The sequence below is a fragment of the Erinaceus europaeus genome, chromosome 11, assembly GCF_950295315.1.
Source record: "Erinaceus europaeus chromosome 11, mEriEur2.1, whole genome shotgun sequence".
NCBI lineage: Eukaryota > Metazoa > Chordata > Mammalia > Eulipotyphla > Erinaceidae > Erinaceus > Erinaceus europaeus.
Window position 1 is genome coordinate 34,950,071 of NC_080172.1, and position 21,891 is coordinate 34,971,961.

The following is a 21,891-nucleotide window of genomic DNA, read 5'->3' on the forward strand; positions in this document are numbered from 1 at the left end:
TGTTATGTTTTGCTGTACAGTACCCAGTATCTTGTATATAGCTGTGCTATTGGAAGCTTCTAATCTACTTGGTCTAGGCTTTTGAGAGAGTCCGTATATCAAATACATAGCCTATATATTGAAAAGATTCAGTTTGTGTTTTGAGAAACTTTGAGGCATACAATTGATTTCCCCCTCTCATATTAATTAACTACTGATTTATATGTCTACATTTTGCTAGGAGTGTACATAAACACCATTCCCACCACCAAAGGACTGTGACCCATCCCTCCCGCCCACTCCCACCCCCCACTGGCCCAGGAAGCTACATGTCTACCCTTCACCACTGGGTTTTTACTTTGGTGCATCTTTTTAACTTTTATTAATTTTTTTTTATTTATTGAATAGACACAGAGAAAGTAAAAGTGAAGGAGATAAAGAGGGAAAGAGAGAGACACCTACAGCACTGTTACACCACTTGTGGAGATCGGGACTGTGGGTGACAGGTAGTGACTGGGGGTACTGAACCCTGGTCCTTTTACATTGTAACATGCATACTCAATTAGGTGTGCCACTACCTGGCCCTGTGATAATTTTTTTTAATTTATATTTTTAAAATCGATGGGAAGAAGATAATTTTTATGACAGTATTTTGCTGTTCTGTTTTGACACTGGGAATCTACACTGTTTCGTGAAGTTCATGTCTAGAAAGGCACAAGGCCTCTGTTTCCTCAATTTAAACTTTTTTTTTTTTAATTTAACATTTCTATCATTTTTATTTATTTTTTTTTATTTATTTTTTATTTTTATTATTTATTTATCAAAAAGCTCAGCTTCCCCAGAGACACACCCTACTAGGGAAAGAGAGAGGCAGACTGGGGGTATGGACCGACCAGTCAACACCCATGTTCAGCGGGGAAGCAACTACAGAAGCCAGACCTTCTACCTTCTGCAACCCTCAACGACCCTGGGTCCATGCTCCCAGAGGGATAGAGAATGGGAAAGCTACCATGGGAGGGAGTGGGTTATGGGGATTGGGTGGTGGGAATTGTGTGGAGTTGTACCCCTCCTACCTTGTGCTTTTGTTCACTAATCCTTTCTTAAATAAAAAATTTTAAAAAAATAAATAAATAAATAAATAAATATGATCTATTCTATATTTTCAAAGTAGCTTGTGCAAAACAGAAAAGATGTATTATAATTTAATCATACAAAAATAACCATTACTAGCATCATGTCTCTTTCTACCAATTCTCCTTCTACACAAAGCCGTTATTTGTATGTTCCATTTCTATTATGTCCTCTCTGAATCTTCTCCTGATTCCATAAGTCTTTTATGCCAGAGAGGATCTAGAATTTATTTCTAAGAACTAAAGTACACTATGTTCCAAATTTCCCACTAAAGTATTTCTCATGAATATTTTTTTCAAATTGTTGTATTGGGGGAAATAATGATTTAAAAGACAGTTGCTGACACATGGGTAGAATTTATAATTTCCCTGTGGTAGATATATGCACATCACTCTCATGAATACTTTTATATGTAATTTCTAACAGTTCATGACCAAAATCTAATAGGAAAATATATTTTTGAAATAATAGCATATTTAATTTCAGTTGACACATATTTAAATTTTACATATAGTATTTTCTTGACAGATCTAGACTTCATTTTCTCCCTTTGCAATAAAATTAGTAACTAAATTTTAAAAGATTTATTTTTATTTATTTCATATTAGATAATTTCACAAGAGAAATGAAAAAGTAAAGAGAGAAAGAATCCAGTGCATCATTGCTGTACTTGCAGTACCAGAGACAGGACCAGAAGCCTTGGGTATGCAAGTCCTATACTCTACCAGGTGAATTATTTCCCCAGCCACTTCAACAATGAGTCATGATCATCAGAGATTAGAACCATATGACTTTAAGAATGTTACAAACATGAGCACTTGAAGATAGTTTCTGATGTAATGACTCTAACATGATATAGATTATGAGAAAATAACTTGATTTGGATGGGGGAGATAGCATTAATGGTTATGCAAAGAAACTCAAGCCTGTGGCTCTGAGGACCAGGTTCAGTCTCCTGCACCACAAGCCAAAGGTGATCTCTGGTAAAACTAAAATAACTTTTCAGAGAATATAATAATTTAGATTATATCAACATTTTTAAATTGAAGTGGCACTTAAATAAAGGTTACATATATTCAGAAAGAATTATAATCTTGATTCTTAATTGAATATTAATTAAATTGAATACAGTTTTTGAAATTATTTTCTTACAATTTTTACATTGGATTATCAAGCACTCTATTACATACATATGGAGAAGATTAAAATAAATAACTATGGAGTCTTCTATAATAAACCAAATCACCTATTATTAATAATTTCCTACAACAGATATCATATGACTACATGTAGTATATACACTTACTAAAATGCATTCAAATATTTTAAGCATACCTTTGACAGTTTTAATTCAACTAAATATAAATATGTCTTTTGTGATGCATCACAACAAAATCTATACAAAATGGATTCCGCAACAAAAAATAAGACGGGCAGCTGTTCATAATCCAAGGAAGCATGGTCCAGGGAAGCATAAAGCATACTTAAGGCTTCTGAAATATTAAAAAAGTAAAAATTTCATAATTAACCAACCAAGCTGTTTTTCTACATGCTATAATCAAATCTTACAAAAAAATACTTGTTCAGTCAGCAAGATGAAATTACAGATTTAAAATAAATACAAATCTTTTGACACTTAAACCATCAAGAGGTGAAAGCTAAGCCCCCTGATCCTTGGGCCTTAAGCCACAAAGTCTTCTGACTGCTTCAATCAATAAGATGTAGCAGAAGTGATACTGTATGGCCTTTAAGGCTAGATCAGAGAAGTAATACAGCTTCTCCTCCTCTCCCTCCTCCTCTTTCTTCTTCTCCTTCTTCCCCCCCACCCCCAATCACCACTAGGTTTATGGCTGGGGCTTAATGATGCCTTTCAGAAGTCCACCACTCTGTCTCCATTTTCTCTTTTCTTTATTATTTAACAAGATAAAGAGAAATTAAGAAGGGGGCTTAGAAAAATAGAGAAATAGACAGATAATGATAAATATAGATAGGTAGAGGGAGTCAGGCTGTAGCGCAGGAGGTTAAGTGCAGGTGACGTAATGTACAAGGACCGACGTAAGGATCCTGGTTCAAGCCCCCGACTCCCCACCTGCAGGGTGTCGCTTCACAGGCGGTGAAGCAGGTCTACAGGTGTCTGTCTTTCTCTCCCCATCTCTGTCTTCTCCTCCTTTCTACATTTCTCTCTGTCCTACCCAACAACAACAACAACAGTAATAACTAAGATAGATAGATAGATAGATAGATAGATAGATAGATAGATAGATAGATAGATAGATAGATAGATGATAGATAGATAGGGACACCTGCACCAAGGTTTCACTGCTCATGAAGCTTCATCTCTTCAGATGAAAAACAGGAGCTTAAACCCAGGTTCTCGAGCATGATAACATGAGTACTCAACCAGGTACACCTCCACCTGACCCCAGAAATACATCTTCTACTTAGATTTCTGATGATAGTAGTTGTAGAACCCTACGATGAAATGCAGGATGTACAACTATTTAGAAGTTACAGAATGGCAAAAACTTGACAACAATAAGTCTGATAAGTCCCCTTTGTTCTAAGTAGTAGATCACCAGATCCCGTGTATAAAGGTGTAGAAACCACTTTCCCTTTCAGTTTCTCTCTGTCCTATTAAAATTAAAAAAAAAGAAAAGAAAATCCTAAAATACTATTAGATCCATAAGCTTACATAGATATCAATAACCATTACCTAGTAAACTATAAATATCAGTAGAGGGGCCTGGTGGTGGCAAACCTCATTGAGCACACATGTAGGGGCAGGTGATAGAAAAGAAATATCCAAAATGGTGCAGATTAGGAAGTTGTTTCAATATGAGTTGTGGCAAAATATATACATGCATGTACAAATATATATATATATATATTCAGAGTTTTTATTTGGTTCTCATTATATTACTGGGTTAAGAAAAAAATCAGTTTACTGTGTGTTAGAGAAAGTACAATTAGATGTCTTACTTCATAAGGTCAGAATTGGGAAGGTTCTATGGCTAGCTAATTTAACTCGCCTTTGTGCATATTTCTTTAATTTTCTAGCTCCCCTGATACACATGATGACTGTGATGATTACACAAGCTCCAGGCATCTAGTCAATACCAATACAGAAAGGATTCAAGAGGAGTATAGGGAGAATAAGGCTGCTATCTTCTGAGGCATTTGCTTTTCAAAAGTAATTTAACAACAACAACAAAAAAAACACAATGTACTTAATACATCTGTGTCTTCATCTTTGAGGCAGAACTGGGTCATATGATTATCTTATTCTAATCACTGACAAATAATAGAAGTGCTGTAAGTAGTTCAGATTGGGTATGATTCACTTCCAGGGGAGGGGTTGGGGTATAGGGCAATAATCAGTCTTCTATGCAGTCACATGGTTGTGATATATTTGAATTAAAATGATATTTAATTGATAAAGAAAAAGCAAGTAGCTATTGGTAAATAAAGAGTATTTGTTCAATGTAGTTGACACTGGGTGAAGTCTCATAAAGGGAAATTAAATACAAAATTGCTCTTAAACTTTCTACCGTCAGAAAACTCTCAAGCAGCACTACAAAACTCTGTCTCCATAGAAAAATATTCACTGATCTCACATGGTTAAAGTTCTAAAATACATTTTAAAAGACATATATTTAACACTTAGAATAACTATAGAAGGAATTTCAGCTACCTTAAAAATTATTTTTAATTTCTTTTTTAGATTGATTAGAAAGTGGTTTGAAAAGAGACAATGAGAAGTGAGAAATGAGAAGGTAGAGAGTAAAATCACTGCTTAAGATAGGTTAAAAAACAAATGGTCATTTGATTAAAGCTTTTTGAGTAAGAATATTAAAAAGCAAAAGCAAGTTTCTCTAGAGTATAGTACCTATTGTAACTGAAAATTACTAAACGACATTTTATATTGCTTCTTAATTAATTACTAATTTTAGAAAAAAGCAATAAAAACTATGCTGAGCGAAAGTTTTTAAAACTAGTTTGTAATTAAAAAGTGTGGCACCACAATGTTTCATAAAGAAATGTTATAAGGTATTTTGATAGAGAAATGCAATTTTTCCTTGGCTCTTGCACAATTTTTAAATATTAAAGGTCTCAAATTATGCCTTCACCTGTCTAAAAAAACACATAGCGTAACTACAAGAAGCACATACCATCTTTGAATGTACAAAGAGTACATACCATCTTGAATATCTCCTTTACATTGAGCTAGATATATCACTTCTGTCCATGCAGTAGGAAGGTTCACATGCTCACCATAGCCCAAAGTTCTAAGACCCAATTTTCTCTGTTGTTGGGAAACATGAAAGAGGCAGATGAAAACATATGATTTTATTTGTTATTTTTTTCCATTTTATTGTCTCTTAATTATATTCCTAAATTAATTCTATGAGGATATTTTGACACTGGAGTTGAATCATACTACTGTATATTTTTCTTTTATTGCATTATTTTTGACACTGTATAAAGTTTGTATTAAAATACAGAGAATATCAATATCCTGAGTAAGACATATATATGTATACATATATCTTGATTTGTATTAATAATTAATTATATACTTGCATTTTTCTGGTAATAACTAACATTCAACATATAATTAAATCAAATAATGGGAACATATTGAAAATTAGGAACTTTTTTCATAAGCATTTTTTTAAAAATGAAAAATTGGTTCTGTATTTAATGGAAATAAGCAATAATAGGCAATCTTGAACTTAACCCCCCCCCCATTACTTCAATCTTGTTTCTCTACCAAGAATATTAATCTGATTTTACAAGGAAAAATATGTTGAAAAAATGTGATGCAACAGAAATTAGTTTAATGTCAGTTTGCTAGAAAACTGTTTCACTGTGGATGGCCCAGAGATAAGGAGAATGAGAAAAACATCAAGGTTTATATTTCCTGCATTAATGTGCTCACTCCTGGGACTGCCATAGGGAGTTGCTGGCCAATATGGGCGCTCACTGATAAATGCATATAAAGTAATCAAAAGTAGATTTTTTTTTCTCATAAAGTTTAAAAATATTTTGATATTTCTAATGTATTTTCATCAAAGAGACCAGAGGACTATTCGGTTTTGGCATACAATAGTGCTGGGGATTGAACTAGGAAACTTTGAGGTCTCATACATGGCAGTCTGGTATCTGACTATATTTCAGGCCCCTTAAAAGTTTCTAAGTGTAAGATAAGCATGAAGCAAAGCACTGGAAAATAACCACAAATAGTGGCAGTTTATTTTTTGTCCCAGTTATATACAATGCTTATTTCAATAAATTATCCATTATATAAGTAAAAACCAGGCATATTATTTATCTTAGAAACTTAAATTGAATCTGAAGTAGGAATACAAAACACAGACTTTACTCCTTGTCTGTCTTAATGTATGTTTGGAAATTTGGGAATTAAAATCATATGCTTTCAGAGTGTATGTTTCATAATTTAGAGAGTAGTGTGTTGAATAGGAAGACCAAGGTACTGTGTGCATAATAATGAAGATTTAGTGGAGTTTTCTTTCATTTTGGAGATACACCACACCTCAGTTAACATTTCTGGGGAAAGGTACAATTTTCATCATTAAAGATGTATTTACTGCTATAATTTTGCTGTGGGAACTTGGGCAAGTATCAGTATAATTATAGTTCCCAGAACTTTGAGGGATCTTAACCAAAAATGTCATTTGGCATTGAAATATCTGGTTGTAACCTTTAAAAATCTGCTTCAATGTGTATAACTAAATATACTTACAATTAAAAAAAAAAAAAAAAGCTGGGGCCGGGCAGTAGTATGCCTGGTAAAGCACACACATCACCATGCACAAGGACCTGGGTTCAAGCCCCCTACCCCTATCTGCAGGGAGGAAGCTTTATAAACAGAACAGTGAAGCATTTTTACAGGTGTTTGTCTTCCTCTCTCCCTCCACTCTCAATTTTTCTCTGTCCTAGCCAATGAAAGTGAAAAAAAAAAAAAGGAAAAATGTGTTCAGGAGCAGTGGATTCATATTACTGGTAACTATCCCCAATGATAACTTTGATAGCAATAAAAGGGAAACTTATATTTTTATATTTTGTAATACATAATTACACATCAAGTAAAAGACAAAGTGTGCACACTAAGTATACAAGTAGTGTTGTTATTACCTGACATCTGAGAATGTGCCTTTTAGCTATGCTCAACAATTGTTCTTTCTCTTTTGGATTTCTTGTTTGATTGAATTTCAAGATAAATTCTTTTGTGATTGAAGAAGGGGGCCTAAAAAAAATCATAGCTATCAGTTCAAAATTTTAATAACCAACTTTCACTAGCTAAGTGTAAATAATTTTTCTAGAAAAAGTACTTATTCTCAATTTGTACCAATAATCATATATGTATTTGAATTTTCCCTGGAAATAACATCCAACGTATAATTAAGCCAAGTAATGGGGACATTTTGAAAATATAGGCATTTTTAAATGAAAATAGTTCTGTATTTAATGGAATTAAATAGAAAATCTTTAATTTAAAAGTACCATTCCAAGTGCAGTATTTAGAGAAGTATATAATATCATTAACATGTGTTTTGTAGACACATAGCTGGGTGGAGATATTTTTTAAATGCCATGTGTAAAAATTTACTAGAAATTTTCTCTTTTTTAATATTTATTTTCCCTTTTTGTTGCCCTTGTTTTTATTGTTGTAGTTATTATTGTTGTTCTTATTGATGCCATCGTTGTTGAATAGGACAGACATAAATGGAGAGAGGAGTGGAAGACAAAGAGGAGGAGAGAAAGACACCTGCAGACCTGCTTCACCACTTGTGAAGCTATTCTCCTGCAGGTGGAGAGCTGGCGCTGGAACTGGGATCCTCATGCCAGTCCTTGCACTTTGCGCCACGTGCACTTAACCTGCTGTGCTACCGCCCAACTCCCTAATTTTCTTTTATTTCATTCTAATTTTTATTAAAAGATTAAAAGGAGGATGAGGAGGAGGAAGACGAGAAGATGAACAACAACAACAACATTATTTGGCTTTCCAGTATGGTTTTACCACAAATATGCCTGCCATATTGAAATTAGCATTTAGATAATGTATACTCTACCTTTTAATGAATTTTTACAAACAAAAAATAAAGTCAGTAAAATCTATGCACAGGATTAACTTTTCATAATCTCCAGATTCAAAGGAGGTCTCGAAACTTTACATCAGGCTTAACCTGATGCTGTTGACTGGCTACGGAAGAAGGGCAAACACTAGAAGAAGAAGAACTCCTGTATTAACATAATTCTTTGTGCAAATGAACAGTGTGTTCTCTAAAGTAAATATTTCTAAGATTATTGCACAAAGTGTTGATCTCATATGCCTTCTTCATAGGCAAAACCCAACATAGTTTCACTTATGTAAATTGTGGTATATCTCTTCACCTATATCAGAGTTAGCTCAATTTAAGCAAAGCTTTTAATTCTATAAAAGTGGAATTGGCTCGATTGTTTTTGGTGCAGACTTGTAAAACTATAAATATGGTGGAAAGGCCATTTTGTTGACTATAAGCAAGTTCTGAAGACTCAAAGGAAGTAAACAGCTCTTCTTAAAATGGAAGGTGCTTTTGCACAAAACAAAACTGAATTCTCTCTAGACAAAAGATGTGCACATAGCAAAGAACAACACATTGACTGACCCCTTGTAGCAAAACTAACAACAGCAAATAATCTGGGGGAAGCTGACGTACACTCATGGAAACAGTGGCATGTTACAGTCAAATTCTGAAGCAACCTTCCTGCTAGAGTCATTAGAGAAATAATCCAGTTGATGTTATCTTTCAAGTATTCAAATTTACTGAAAAGTAATCAAATAAAAATATAGATTTTAAAAACTTAAGTTATAGTGTGTCTCTCCTATTATCAAAACTGCAATAGTCTTCTATCTCCTTAGCATTTTCTACCTCCTAGGCTATGTGACACTATTGTGAACTTAGTTTATATTTCCTTCTCCTCCCTTGATGCCATCCAAATGGTGTCATAAAGCAAGCAGTTCAATATCGGTATCTGAATTTCAGGGAGAAAAGACAGGCTAGATGTACCAATTTTCAAGTCATTAATGCATATGTGATAATTAAAATCTTGTGAATGGAAAGGTTCTCTTAGGAAAAATTTAGATAATGTAGAGGTAATTCAAAGAGAAGTGAGATTTTAAAATAAAATAGTTGAAAGTGCATACAAGAGAATGATGAGGTGATTATAATAATGCATCAATGAATTTAAGATATCCATGGGATCAAAAGTGGTATCAGAGAGATAATGAATAAATAATAAAATCATTAAGTTTTGTGATCAAATAATTGTTGGAATCATGCTATCAGAAAGAGTTATCTGAAAAAAATATAATACATTTTTCCTTTGCTGCATATCCAATTTACTTAGTCAGCACCAGACAAATGAATAGAAAGCTCAGAAGGATAAAGAATCAAAATCATGATATAGCTTTAAAAGTGAACAGGAATCAGCCAGTATTTGAAACAAACAAAGTCTTTGGAGCTCTTTCTATAAAACCCTTCAGAATTCTTTTTTTTAAAGTTATTTCTTTATTGGGGAATTAATATTTTACATTCAACAGTAAATACAATAGTTTGTACATGCATAACATTCCCCAGATTCCCATTTAACAATACAACCCCCACTATGTGATGATAATAGTCTGGCAGTTTTCAAGTTAAGGCACCACCTCCAGTCTGTTTTACCAACAAAAAGACTGCTGAGGGGAAGAGAGGACTCCCCTAAGGATCACCAAAGTCAAATGTGAGCCTCCATAGCTATTGCCCCTAAGAGGCTGGAGAAGCAGTAGAGAGTCCCCGTACTGACATTGGTGGGTAAGATGGGACTGTATAGTGGGTGCCTTTCCACATAGTTCTCCTAATGAATTGGGAGACACAATGAACAATTGTCCCAGAAACCACAGAGTATAAAAGGGATTTGTTTGGAAACTCACAAGGCCAAGTAGCGCTGCCCACCTTGGTTCTCCCTATTGGCAGAGCAGCTGGATTGAGCTCAGGACTTTGGATCATCTGGACATGGGAGTCTCTTTGCATAACCACTGTGCTATCTTTGCCACACTCTACTTTGTCACTTGGTCAGGAGTAAGTGATTAAGATAAGAAGCCTGCTTATAGGTAAAAGCCTTCAGGCACCCACAGCCTACAGGGAAGAAAGAGGACAAAAGGGCTTTAACAGGACTGTGCTTCAACTCAGGAACTGAGATAACATTGAAACAACTGTTAATTTCCACAACTGTGAATTCTTTAAGTACCTTCCTTAGACACAAGTCAATCCAGGCAAGAGTGATCAGTAAGTAGACTGAAAAGAACACAGAGAAGGAACTCATAACAATGGTTAAACCAATAAGAAACACTGGAGAAATGAACCAGGCCAAAAGTCCAGCTAAAATCCCCCAAAAGGTAGAAGCACAGAAGAATGAGGTAAACATCCAAAAGTTAATTGGGGAATTAGTCATAGGAGTGTGGAAAGATTTTGAAAGAAAACTCACTAGAAATTTGGAAACAACAAATGAGACTTTCAAAGAAAACATTATCTATCTCAAGATAGAGAACTGAAAGCTAAAATAGCTGACCTATGAACACAAATAGTTGAACAAGCTAATACATTATCAGAACAGAGTAACAAAATAGCTGAGCTACAGAAAAAAACAGAGTGGAGCGAGAATAGAACAAATGAGGCAGCCAACAGGATTAGAAAGATTGAGGATGAATTAGAGAAAACTAAGAAAGAAGTAAAACATCTCAAAAAGAGATTAAGAGGTACTAAAAACAACAACAGAGACCTATGGGATGACTCCCAAAAAAGTAATATATGCATTATTGGCTTACCAGAGGGAAAAAGAGAGGGAGGGGGAGAAAGAATTCTTCAGAACATAATAGCTGAGAATTTCTCTAGTCTAGATAAAATAAAAGACATAGAGGTTCAAGAAGCCCAGAGGGTCACAAACAGAATTAACCCAGACTTAAAGACACCAAGATGCATCATATTTAGAACGAAAAGAATAAAGATAAAGAAAGGATCCTGAAGGCTGCAAGAGAAATACAAAGAATCACCTACAGAGGAAAACCCATAATTAGCAGAAGATTTCTACATACAACTACTAAAAGTCAGAAGGGGAATGACAAGATATCTATCAAGTGTTTAATGAGAATGGCTTTCAACCAGATGAGTAATAATCCCCAAATGTGGAAGCTCAACAGTACACTCCTTAACAACTACTAGGTCAAAGAGGAAATAAAGGAAGAAATCAAAATGTTTCGAGAGTTCAATAAAAATGAAGACATGAGCTATCAAAATATTTGGGACACAGCTAAAGCAGTACTGAGAGGGAAGTTCATAGCCATATAAGCACAAATTGGGAAACAAGAAAAAGCTCAAATAAACAACCTGATTGCAAACCTTAAAGACCTAGAGTAAGAAGAGTAAAAAAAAAAAAATCCTAAAGCAACTAGAAGGACAGAAATAACTAAAGTTAGGGCAGAAATAAATGATATTGAAAATAGAAAAACCATAAAAAAAGATCAATGAAAGTAAATGTTGGTTCTTTGAAAGAGTAAACAAAATCAAAAACCTTTAGCCAGACTCACAAAACAAAAAAGAGAGAAGACCCAAATAAATTGATTGTAAATGAAAAAGGACATATCACAACAGACACTACAGAAATTCAACATATGTGAGGCTACTTTTTTTTTAAATTTCTTTATTGGGGAATTAAAGTGTTACATTCAACAGTAAATACAAAAGTTTGTACATGCTTAGCATTTCCCAGTTTTCCATATAATGATACAACATATGTGAGGTTTCTATGGACAACTATATGCCTCCAAGCTAGAGAACCTGGAAGAAATGGACAATTTACTAGATACTTGCAAACTTCCAAAACTAAATAAAGAGGAACTAGAAAATATGAACAGGATCAGGAGATTGACTTCCGGAGGCGGAGCTACGAGCAGCAGATCGCTTTCTCTCCTCTCCTCTCCTCTCCTCTCCTCTCCTCTCCTCTCCTCTCCTCTCCTCTCCTCTCCTCTACCAGATCAACTAGGAATACCAAAGGAGACCACCCGGAACCAAAACAAGACAGGACTAGGATGACCACAGGAACCCAGTAAATCACCCGTGAATACAAACACGTGTGGCTGGTGACAGAGAGGAGAGAGGAGCCTAAGGAGAGATTAAGTGACTGCTAACAGTTCAGCAGTTTATCAGTTGAGACACCACCTCCAGTCTGCTCCACCAAAAAGGGGACAGCTTAAGGGAGGAGAGGACTCCCCAGAGACTCACCAAGTGCAACTCTGAGTCTCCATTACTACTATGCTCAGAATCTGGAGCAGCGACAGGGAGGGACACCAGGGGACAGAGATCTAACCAGGAAACTCAGAAGACCTATACCTCGGTGGCATAGCTAAGGGGCTGTGAAAGTCTCTTTGCATAACCACTGGATTATCTCTGCCACACCCTGCTTTATCTCTTGGTCAGGAGTCAGTGACTAAGCTAAGAAGCCTATTGATAGTTGAAAAGCCCTCAGGCTCCCATAGCCTACAGGGAAGAAAAAAAAAGAGGCTTTTAAACCACTGAGCTCCAACTCAGGCATTGAAACAACTGTTAACTTCCACTACTGTGAACCCTTTAATTAAATTACTTAGACACAAGTCAATCCAGGCAATAGTGATCAATAATTTGAAAAGTACTGATAAAGGGAACTCATAACATAATATATAAAATGGTTAAAACAACAAGAAAAAATATTGGAGAACTGAACCAGGACAAGAGTCCAGCTAAAAGTCCTCCAGGGGGTGAAGCACAAAATAACGAGTTCAACATCCAAACATTAGCTAAGGAAATAATATCAGGAGTGAGTAAAGAATTTAAAAAAATTGTAATCAGAAATGGAGGAACAAAAAATGAGAATATGGAAGAAAATACTAGTTATCTCATGGTTATTAGAGAGCTGAAAGCTGAAATCGCTGAGCTAAGAAGTCAACTAGCTGAACAAGCTAAAACAGTATCAGAGCAGGGCAACAAAATAGATGAACTCCAGAAAACAGTAGAGGGCAGAGAGAATAGAATCTATGAGGCTGAAGACAGAATAAGCAAGATTGAGGATGAATTAGAGACAACTAAAAAAGAAGTAAGAGATCTCAAAAAGAGATTAAGAGATGCTGAAAACAACAACAGAGTCCTATGGGATGACTTCAAAAGAAACAATATACACATTATTGGCATACCAAAGGAAAAAAGAGGAGAGGAAGAAAGCATTTTCCAGGCCATAATAGCTGAAAACTTCTCTAGTCTAGACAACATCAAAGACATAAAGATTCAAGAAGCCCAGAGGGTCCCAAACACAATTAAACCAGACCTAAAGACACCAAGACATGTCATACTTAGAATGGAAAGGAATAAGGATAAAGAAAGGATCATCAAGGCTGCAAGAGAACATCAAAGAGTCACCTACAAAGGAAAGCCCATAAGATTAGCAGCAGACTTCTCCATACAAACACTACAGGCCAGAAGAGAATGACAAGATATCTATTGAGTGCTCAATGAGAAAGGTTTTCAGCCAAGAATACTATATCCCAATAGATTGTCATTCAGACTGGATGGAGGCATCAAAACCTTCTCAGACAAGCAACAGTTGAAGGAATCAACCATCACTAAGCCTGCCCTGAAAGAAGTTCTGAAAGGTCTCCTATAAACAACCAGACCACCACAAATAGGACATATATCAAAACACTCTAAAATTCTACAAGAATGGCGTTAAAGTATCTTCAATCTTTGATATCAATAAATGTCAATGGCCTGAATTCACCTATTAAAAGACACAGAGTAGGAAGATGGATCAGAAAACACAACCCAACAATATGGTGTCTACAGGAAACCCACCTAACTCAACAAGTCAAACACAGACTTAAAGTGAAAGGATGGAAAACTATCGTACAAGCCAATGGCCCACAAAAAAGGGCAGGAACAGCTATTCTCATATCTGACATGATAGACTTTAAAATAGATAAGATTTAAAAAGATAGGAATGGACACTACTTAATGCTCAGAGGATCAGTCAATCAAGAGGACTTAACAATTATTAACATCTATGCACCCAATGAGAAGCCATCTAAATACATCAAACTTCAGCAAGATATTAGCTACAGCAATATATTAACAGTAACACAATCATAGTATGGGACTTCAACACCCCACTCTCTCAACTTGACAGATCATCCAGGAAGAAAATCAGTAAAGACATAAGGGAGCTAAATGAAGAGATAGATAAACTAGAACTATTGGACATTTTCAGAGTCATTCATCCCAAGAAACTGGAATACACATTTTACTCAAATCCACATGGGTCATTCTCAAGGATAAACCATATGTTAAGCCACAAAGACAGCATCAGCCAATTCAAGAGCATTGAAATCATCCCAAGCATCTTCTCAGACCAGAGGAATTAAACTAACACTTAACAATCAACAAAAGATTAGTAACAGTCCCAAAATGTGGAAGCTCAACAGTACACTTCTTAACAACTTCTGGGTCAAAGAGGAAATCAAGGAAGAAATCAAAATGTTTCGAGAGTTCAATGAAAATGAAGACACAAACTATCAAAATATTTGGGACACAGCTAAAGCAGTCCTAAGAGGGAAGTTCATAGCTATACAAGCCCACATTAGGAAACAAGAAAAGGCACAAATAAACAGCCTGATTGCACATCTTAAAAACCTAGAAGAAGAACAACAAAGGAATCCTAAAGCAACCAGAAGGACAGAAATCACTAAAGTTAGGGCAGAAATAAATAACATTGAGAATAGCAAAACCATACAAAAGATCAATGAAAGTAAATGTTGGTTCTTCGAAAGAGTAAACAAAATCGACAAGCCTTTAGCCAGACTCACAAAACAAAAAAGGGAGAAGACCCAAATAAATCAGACAGTAAATGAAAGAGGAGATATCACAACAGACACCGCAGTAATTCAACATATCATGCGAGGCTTCTATGAACAACTATATGCCACCAAGCTAGAGAACCTGGAAGAAATGGACGATTTCCTAGATACCTACCAACTTCCAAAACTAAGTAAAGAGGAAGGGCATGAACAGACCCATCACAGCCAATGAAATTGAAACAGTTATCAAAAATTTCCCCCAAAGAAAATCAATTGTATGTCTCAAAGTTTCTCAAAAGACAAACTGAATCTTTTTAACATATAGGCTATGTATTTGATATGTGGACTCTCTCAAAAGCCTAGACCAAGTAGATTAGAAGCATCCAGTAGCACAGCTATATACAAGATACTGGATACTGCACAGCAAACCATAACAAAAGGACTGTTCAAAGTTAACCCAATTACCAAATAATGTGATGATAACATTAACTATCGATTGTCTTTTTGAACCCTAAGACAGCAGGAACCTCACATCTCCACTATAGAGCCCCTACTTCCCCCAGTCCTGGAACCCTAGGATAGGGCCCACTTTCCCGTATGCATCTCCCAATCCAAACCAAATAATATTGCATCTGCCGATCACAACCTAACCAACGCAACGATTGCCACCTCAACATGCTTCTCCTCAGACTGTGTCCAGAGACTTCACGTGTGGAATGACAACCCTTCAGCTTCATTACTCGGGTTCCAGATGCCACCAAGATGCTGGCCAGGCTTCCCTGGATTGAAAACCCCACCAATGTGTCCTGGACCTCAGCTTCCCCAGAGACACACCTTACTAGGGAAAGAGAGAGGCAGACTGGGAGTATGGACCGACCAGTCAACGCCCATGTTCAGCGGAGAAGCAATTACAGAAGCCAGACCTTCTACCTTCTGCAACCCTCAACGACCCTGGGTCCATGCTCCCAGAGGGCTAGAGAATGGGAAAGCTATCATGGGAGTGGGTGGTTTATGGAGATTGGGTGGTGGGAATTGTGTGGAGTTGTACCTCTCCTACCTTATGTTTTTGTTCATTAATCCTTTCTTAAATAAAGAATTTAAAAAAAAAATCCCCCAAAATAAAAGTCCTGGACCAGATGGTTTTACAAATGAATTCTACAAAACCTTCAAAAAAGAACTAATACCTCTACTTTTAAAAGTCTTCCAGAAGATTAAAGACACTGGAATACTCCCTGTCAGCTTCTATGAAGCCAACATCACTCTGATACCAAAAGCAGACAGGGACACAACCAAAAAAGAAAACTACAGACCAATATCCCTGATGAACATAGATGCGAAAATATTGAACAAAATTCTAGCCAACCAGATACAGCAGTATATCAAAAAGATTGTTCATCATGACCAAGTGGGGCTTATGCCAGGCATGCAAGGTTGGTCTAATATATGTAAATCAATCAATGTGATCCACCACAACAATAAATGCAAGACCAAAAACCACAGGTTCATATCAATAGATGCAGAGAAAGCCTTTGACAAAATACAACATCACTTTATGATCAAAATACTACAAAAAAATTGGAATAGAAGGAAAATTCCTGAAGATAGTGGAGTCTCTATATAGCAAACCTACAGCCAACATCATATTCAATGGTGAAAAACTGGAAGCATTTCCCCTCAGATCAGCTACTAGACAGGGCTGCCCACTATCACCATTACTATTCAACATAGTATTGGAAGTTCTTGCCATAGCAATCAGGCAGGAGCAAGGAATTAAAGGGACACAGATTGGAAGAGAAGAAGTCAGACTCTCCTTATTTGCATATGACATGATGGTATACATGGAAAAGCCTAAGGAATCTAGCAAGAAGCTTTTGGAAATCATCAGGCAATACAGTAAGTAAGGTGTCGGGCTATAAAATTAACATTCAAAAGTCAGTGGCATTCCTCTATGCAAACACTAAGTTAGAAGAAATTGAAATCCAGAAATCAATTCCTTTTACTATAGCAACAAAATCAATAAAATATCTAGGAGTAAACCTAACGAAAGAAGTGAAAGACTTGTATACTGAAAATTATGAGTCACTAACTCAAAGAAATTGAAAAAGACACAAAGAAGAGGAAAGATATTCCATGTTCATGGGTTGGAAGAATTAACATCATTAGGGAGTCTGGCGGTTGCACAGTGGGTTAAGCGCACATGGCGCAAAGTGCAAGGACTGTGGTAAAGATCCCGGTTTGAGACCCTGGCTCCCCACCTGCAGGGAGGTCACTTCACAAGCAGTGAAGCAGGTCTGCAGGTGTCTATCTTTCTCTCCCCCTCTCTATCTTCCTCTCCTCTCTCCATTTCTCTCTGTCCTATCCAAGAATGCCAACAACAATAATAACTACAACAATAAAACAAGGACAACAAAAGGGAATAAGCAAATAAATATTAAAAAAAAGAATTAACATCATCAAAATGAATATATTACCCAGAGCCATCTACAGATTTAATGCTATCCCCATCAAGATCCCAAGCACATTTTTTAGGAGAATAGAAAAAATGCTACAAATGTTTATCTGGAATCAGAAAAGACATAGAATTGCCAAAACAATCTTGAGAAAAAAGAACAGAACTGGAGGCATCACACTCCCAGATCTCAAACTGTATTATACGGCCATTGTCATCAAAACTGCTTGGTACTGGAACATTAATAGACACACTGACCAGTGGAATAGAATTGAGAGCCCAGAAATGAGGCCCCACACCTATGGACATCTAATCTTTGACAAAAGGGCCCAGACTATTACATGGGGAAAGCAGAGTCTCTTCAACAAATGCTGTTGGAAACAATGGGTTGAAACATGCAGAAGAATGAAACTGAATCACTGTATTTCACCAAATAACAAAAGTAAATTCCAAGTGGATCAAGGACTTGGATGTTAGACCACAAACTATCAAATACTTAGAGGAAAATATTGGCAGAACTCTTTTCCGCATAAATTTTAAAGACATTTTCAATGAAACGAATCCAATTACAAAGAAGACTAAGGCAAGCATAAACCTATGGGACTACATCAAATTAAAAAGCTTCTTCACAGCAAAAGAAACCACTACCCAAACCAAGAGACCCCTCACAGAATGGGAGAAGATCTTTACATGCCATACATCAGATAAGAGTTTAATAACCAACATATATAAAGAGCTTGACAGACTCAACAACAAGACAACAAATAACCCCATCCAAAAATGGGGGGAGGACATGGACAGAATATGCACCACAGAAGAGATCCAAAAGACCGAGAAACATGAAAAAATGCTCCAAGTCTCTGATTGTCAGAGAAATGCAAATAAAGACAACAATGAGATATCACTTCACTCCTGTAAGAATGTCATACATCAGAAAAGGTAACAGAAGCAAATGCTGGAGAGGTTGTGGGGTCAAACGAACCTTCCTACACTGCTGGTGGGAATGTAAATTGGTCCAACTTCTGTGGAGAACAGTCTGGAGAACTTTCAGAAGGCTAGAAATGGACCTACCCTAAGACCCTGCAATTCCCCTCCTGGGGATATATCCTAAGGAAGCCAACACATCCATCCAAAAAGATCTGTGTACACATATGTTCTTGGTAGCACAATTTTTAATAGCCAAAACCTGGAAGCAACCCAGGTGTCCAACAACAGATGAGTGGCTGAGCAAGTTGTGGTATATATACACAATGGAATACTACTCAGCTGTAAAAAATGGTGACTTCACCGTTTTCAGCTGATCTTGGATGGACCTTGAAAAAATCATGTTGAGTGAAATAAGTCAGAAACAGAAAGATGAATATGGGATGATCTCACTCTCAGGCAGAAGTTGAAAAACAAGATCAGAAAAGAAAACGCAAGTAGAACCTGAAATGGAATTGGTGTATTGCACCAAAGTAAAAGACTCTGGGGTGGGTGGGTAGGGAGAATACAGGTCCATGAAGGATGATAAATGACATAGTGGGGGTTGTATCGTTAAATGGGAAACTGGGGAATGTTATGCATGTACAAACTATTGTATTTACTGTTGAATGTAAAACATTAATTCCCCAATAAAGAAATAAATTAAAAAAAAAAATACGAACAGGCCCATCACAGCCAACCACATTGAAACAGTTATCGAAAACCTTCCCAAGAATAAAAGTCCTGGACCAGATAGTTTTACAAATGAATTCTACAAAACTTTCAAGGAAGAGTTAGCACCTCTACTTTTAAAAGTCTTCCAGAAGAATGAAGACACAAGATTAATCCCTTCCAGCTTCAATGAAGCCAACATCACCCTGATACCAAAAGCAGACAGGGACAAAACCAAAAACGAAAACTACAGACCAATATCTCTGATGAGCATAGATGCTAAAATATTGAACAAAATTCTAGCCAACCAGATACAGCAGTATATTGAAAAGATGGTTCATCATGACCAAGTGGGGCTTATCCCAGAGATTCAAGGTTGGTTTAATATATGTAAATCAATCAGTGTGATCCACCACATCAATAAATGCAAGACCAAAAACCACATGGTTTTATATAGATACAGAGAAGGCCTTTGAGACAATCCAACATCCCTTTATGATTAAAATGCTACAAAAAAATGGAACTAGATGGAAAATTCCACAAGATAATGGAGTCCATATATAGCAAACCTACAGCCAACATCATACTCAATGGTGAAAAACTGGAAGCATTTCCCCTCAGATCAGGTACTAGACAGGGCTGCCCACTATCACCACTACTATTCAACATAGTATTGGAAGTTCTTGCCATAGCAATCAGGCAGGATCAAGGAATTAAAGGGATACAGATTGGAAGAGAAGAAGTCAGACTCTCCTTATTTGCAGACGACATGATGGTATACATGGAAAAACCTAAGGAATCTAGCAAGAAGCTTTTGGAAATCATCAGGCAATACAGTAAGGTATCAGGCTACAAAATTAACATACAAAAGTCAGTGGCATTCCTATATGCAAATACTAATTTGGAAAAAGAAGAAATAAATTCCTCCTACTATAGCAACAAAAACAATAAAATATTTAGGAATAAAACTAACCAAAGAAGTGAAAGACTTGTATACTGAGAATTATGAGTCACTACTCAAGGAAATAGAAAAAGACGCAAAGAAGTGGAAAGATAGTCCATATTCATGGGTTGGAAGAATTAACATCATCAAAATGAATAGACTACCCAGAGCCATATACAAATTATATGCAATCCCAACCACATTTTAGGAGAATAGAACAAATGCTACATATGCTTATCTGGAACTAGAAAAAACCTAAATTGCCAAAATAATCTTGAGAAGAAAGAACAGATCTCAAATTGTATTATAGGGCCATTGTAATCAAAACTGGAACATAAATAGACACACTGACCTGTGGAATAGAACTGACAGCCCAGAAGTAAGCCCCCACAACTATGGACATCTAATCTTTGACAAAGGTGCCTAGACTTAAATGGGGAAAGGTGAGTCTCTTCAACAAATAGTGTTGGGAAAAATAGGTTGAACCTTGCAGAAGAATGAAACTGAACCACTATATTTCACCAAACATGAAAGTAAATTCTAAGTGGATCAAGAGGCTAATAACTAAAAGATCTAAAATTGGTGATTTCACCATTTTCTGCCTATGTTGGCTGGAGCTTGAAGAAATAATGTTAAGTGAAATAAGTCACAAACAGATGAATATGGTATGATATCACTCTACAGGCAGAACCTGAAAAACAAGATCAGAAGAGAAAACACTAAGCAGAACTTGGAATGAAGTTGGTGTACTATAGTAAGTAAAAGACTCTGTGGTTGGTGGGTGGGAGGGAAGGGTTCAGGTCCTGGAACATGATGGCAGAGGACCTAGTGGGGCCTGTATTGTTATGTGAAAAACTGAGAAAGTTATGTATATAAAAACTATTGTATTTACTATCAACTATAAAACATTAATCCCCTAATAAAGAAAAAAATGTTTAAAAGGGACATATGAATATATATACGTAAACATATATTGGAGTTTTGGAAAATTCATGATGCATTTCTACATAGAAAAATACATAATGACTTTTTCAACAATCCAATACTTACAATAGCCACGCTTTAGAAGCAGCTTAAGTATGCACTGATGGATGAATGTATAAAGAAGTTATGGGGTATACATTCAATAGAGTTCTACACTGAAATTCAGGAAGGTACTAATGTATCTTTTAGGTGAAAATAGGTTCAAGTAAAATAAAGCTACTAGATGCTTTCATTTATTTGTTTAATATAGCCAACCTATCTCTAAGATATTGGGAGAACAATGGTAGTTAACATTTACAGGTGGGGGCAGATCTTCGGTAATAAATGTGGTGTGGAACTATAACCTTTTAATCTTATAAACTTGTAAATAACTACTAAATGACAGATAAAAACATAAAAAATGGAAGGGAAAACATTCTGAAACTAAACATGTAGATCATCTCAAAATTCTGAGACTATATTATTAGTATTAAAGAAGTGACATATAGTTAGAATGTGATTTAGATAGACAATCCATGTCATTTGAAACATAGTAAATTGATTTACCTGTGAGACATCTTAGTGCAGAGATCTACTTCAAATATATAATTCAAACAGACTTGTGAGTCAGGAACCAGGATTTGGATAAAACCTAAAAGTAAAAAATCAGATTCACATAAATAAAAGTGATAATAAAAGATATGAATTATCAAGAGAAGTCCCTAATAAAAACAAAAAAGTCAAAAGGACAAATCCCACAGAAGACAAGAGAAAAAAGGATAAATAGAAGTAGGAAATTAATGAAAATACCATAGAGAGATTCAAGTGTGGATATAATTTGATTATAAATTCCTCTAATAATCATATTAC

General features: G+C 35.9%; 1 protein-coding gene across 4 annotated transcripts in view; it reads right to left on the reverse strand.

The window, feature by feature from the left end:
- The window catches only part of TMEM232 (transmembrane protein 232), a 236,186-nt gene extending 214,506 nt beyond the window's left edge, over nt 1-21,680 (reverse strand). For 3 of the 4 annotated variants that reach the window (XM_060201257.1, XM_060201256.1, XM_060201258.1), the window contains exons 1-4: nt 21,589-21,680; nt 7,267-7,378; nt 5,308-5,413; nt 2,446-2,603 (exon numbers count right to left, since the gene is read on the reverse strand). In XM_060201257.1, the coding sequence (XP_060057240.1) occupies nt 2,446-2,603; nt 5,308-5,413; nt 7,267-7,378; nt 21,589-21,599 (387 nt within the window). In that variant the 5' untranslated portion in view covers nt 21,600-21,680. Of the gene's footprint in view, nt 1-2,445; nt 2,604-5,307; nt 5,414-7,266; nt 7,379-21,588 lie in introns of those variants that run through there. The other variant, XM_060201259.1, reaches the window with a different exon arrangement.
- Nucleotides 21,681-21,891: the final 211 nt, after the last annotated feature.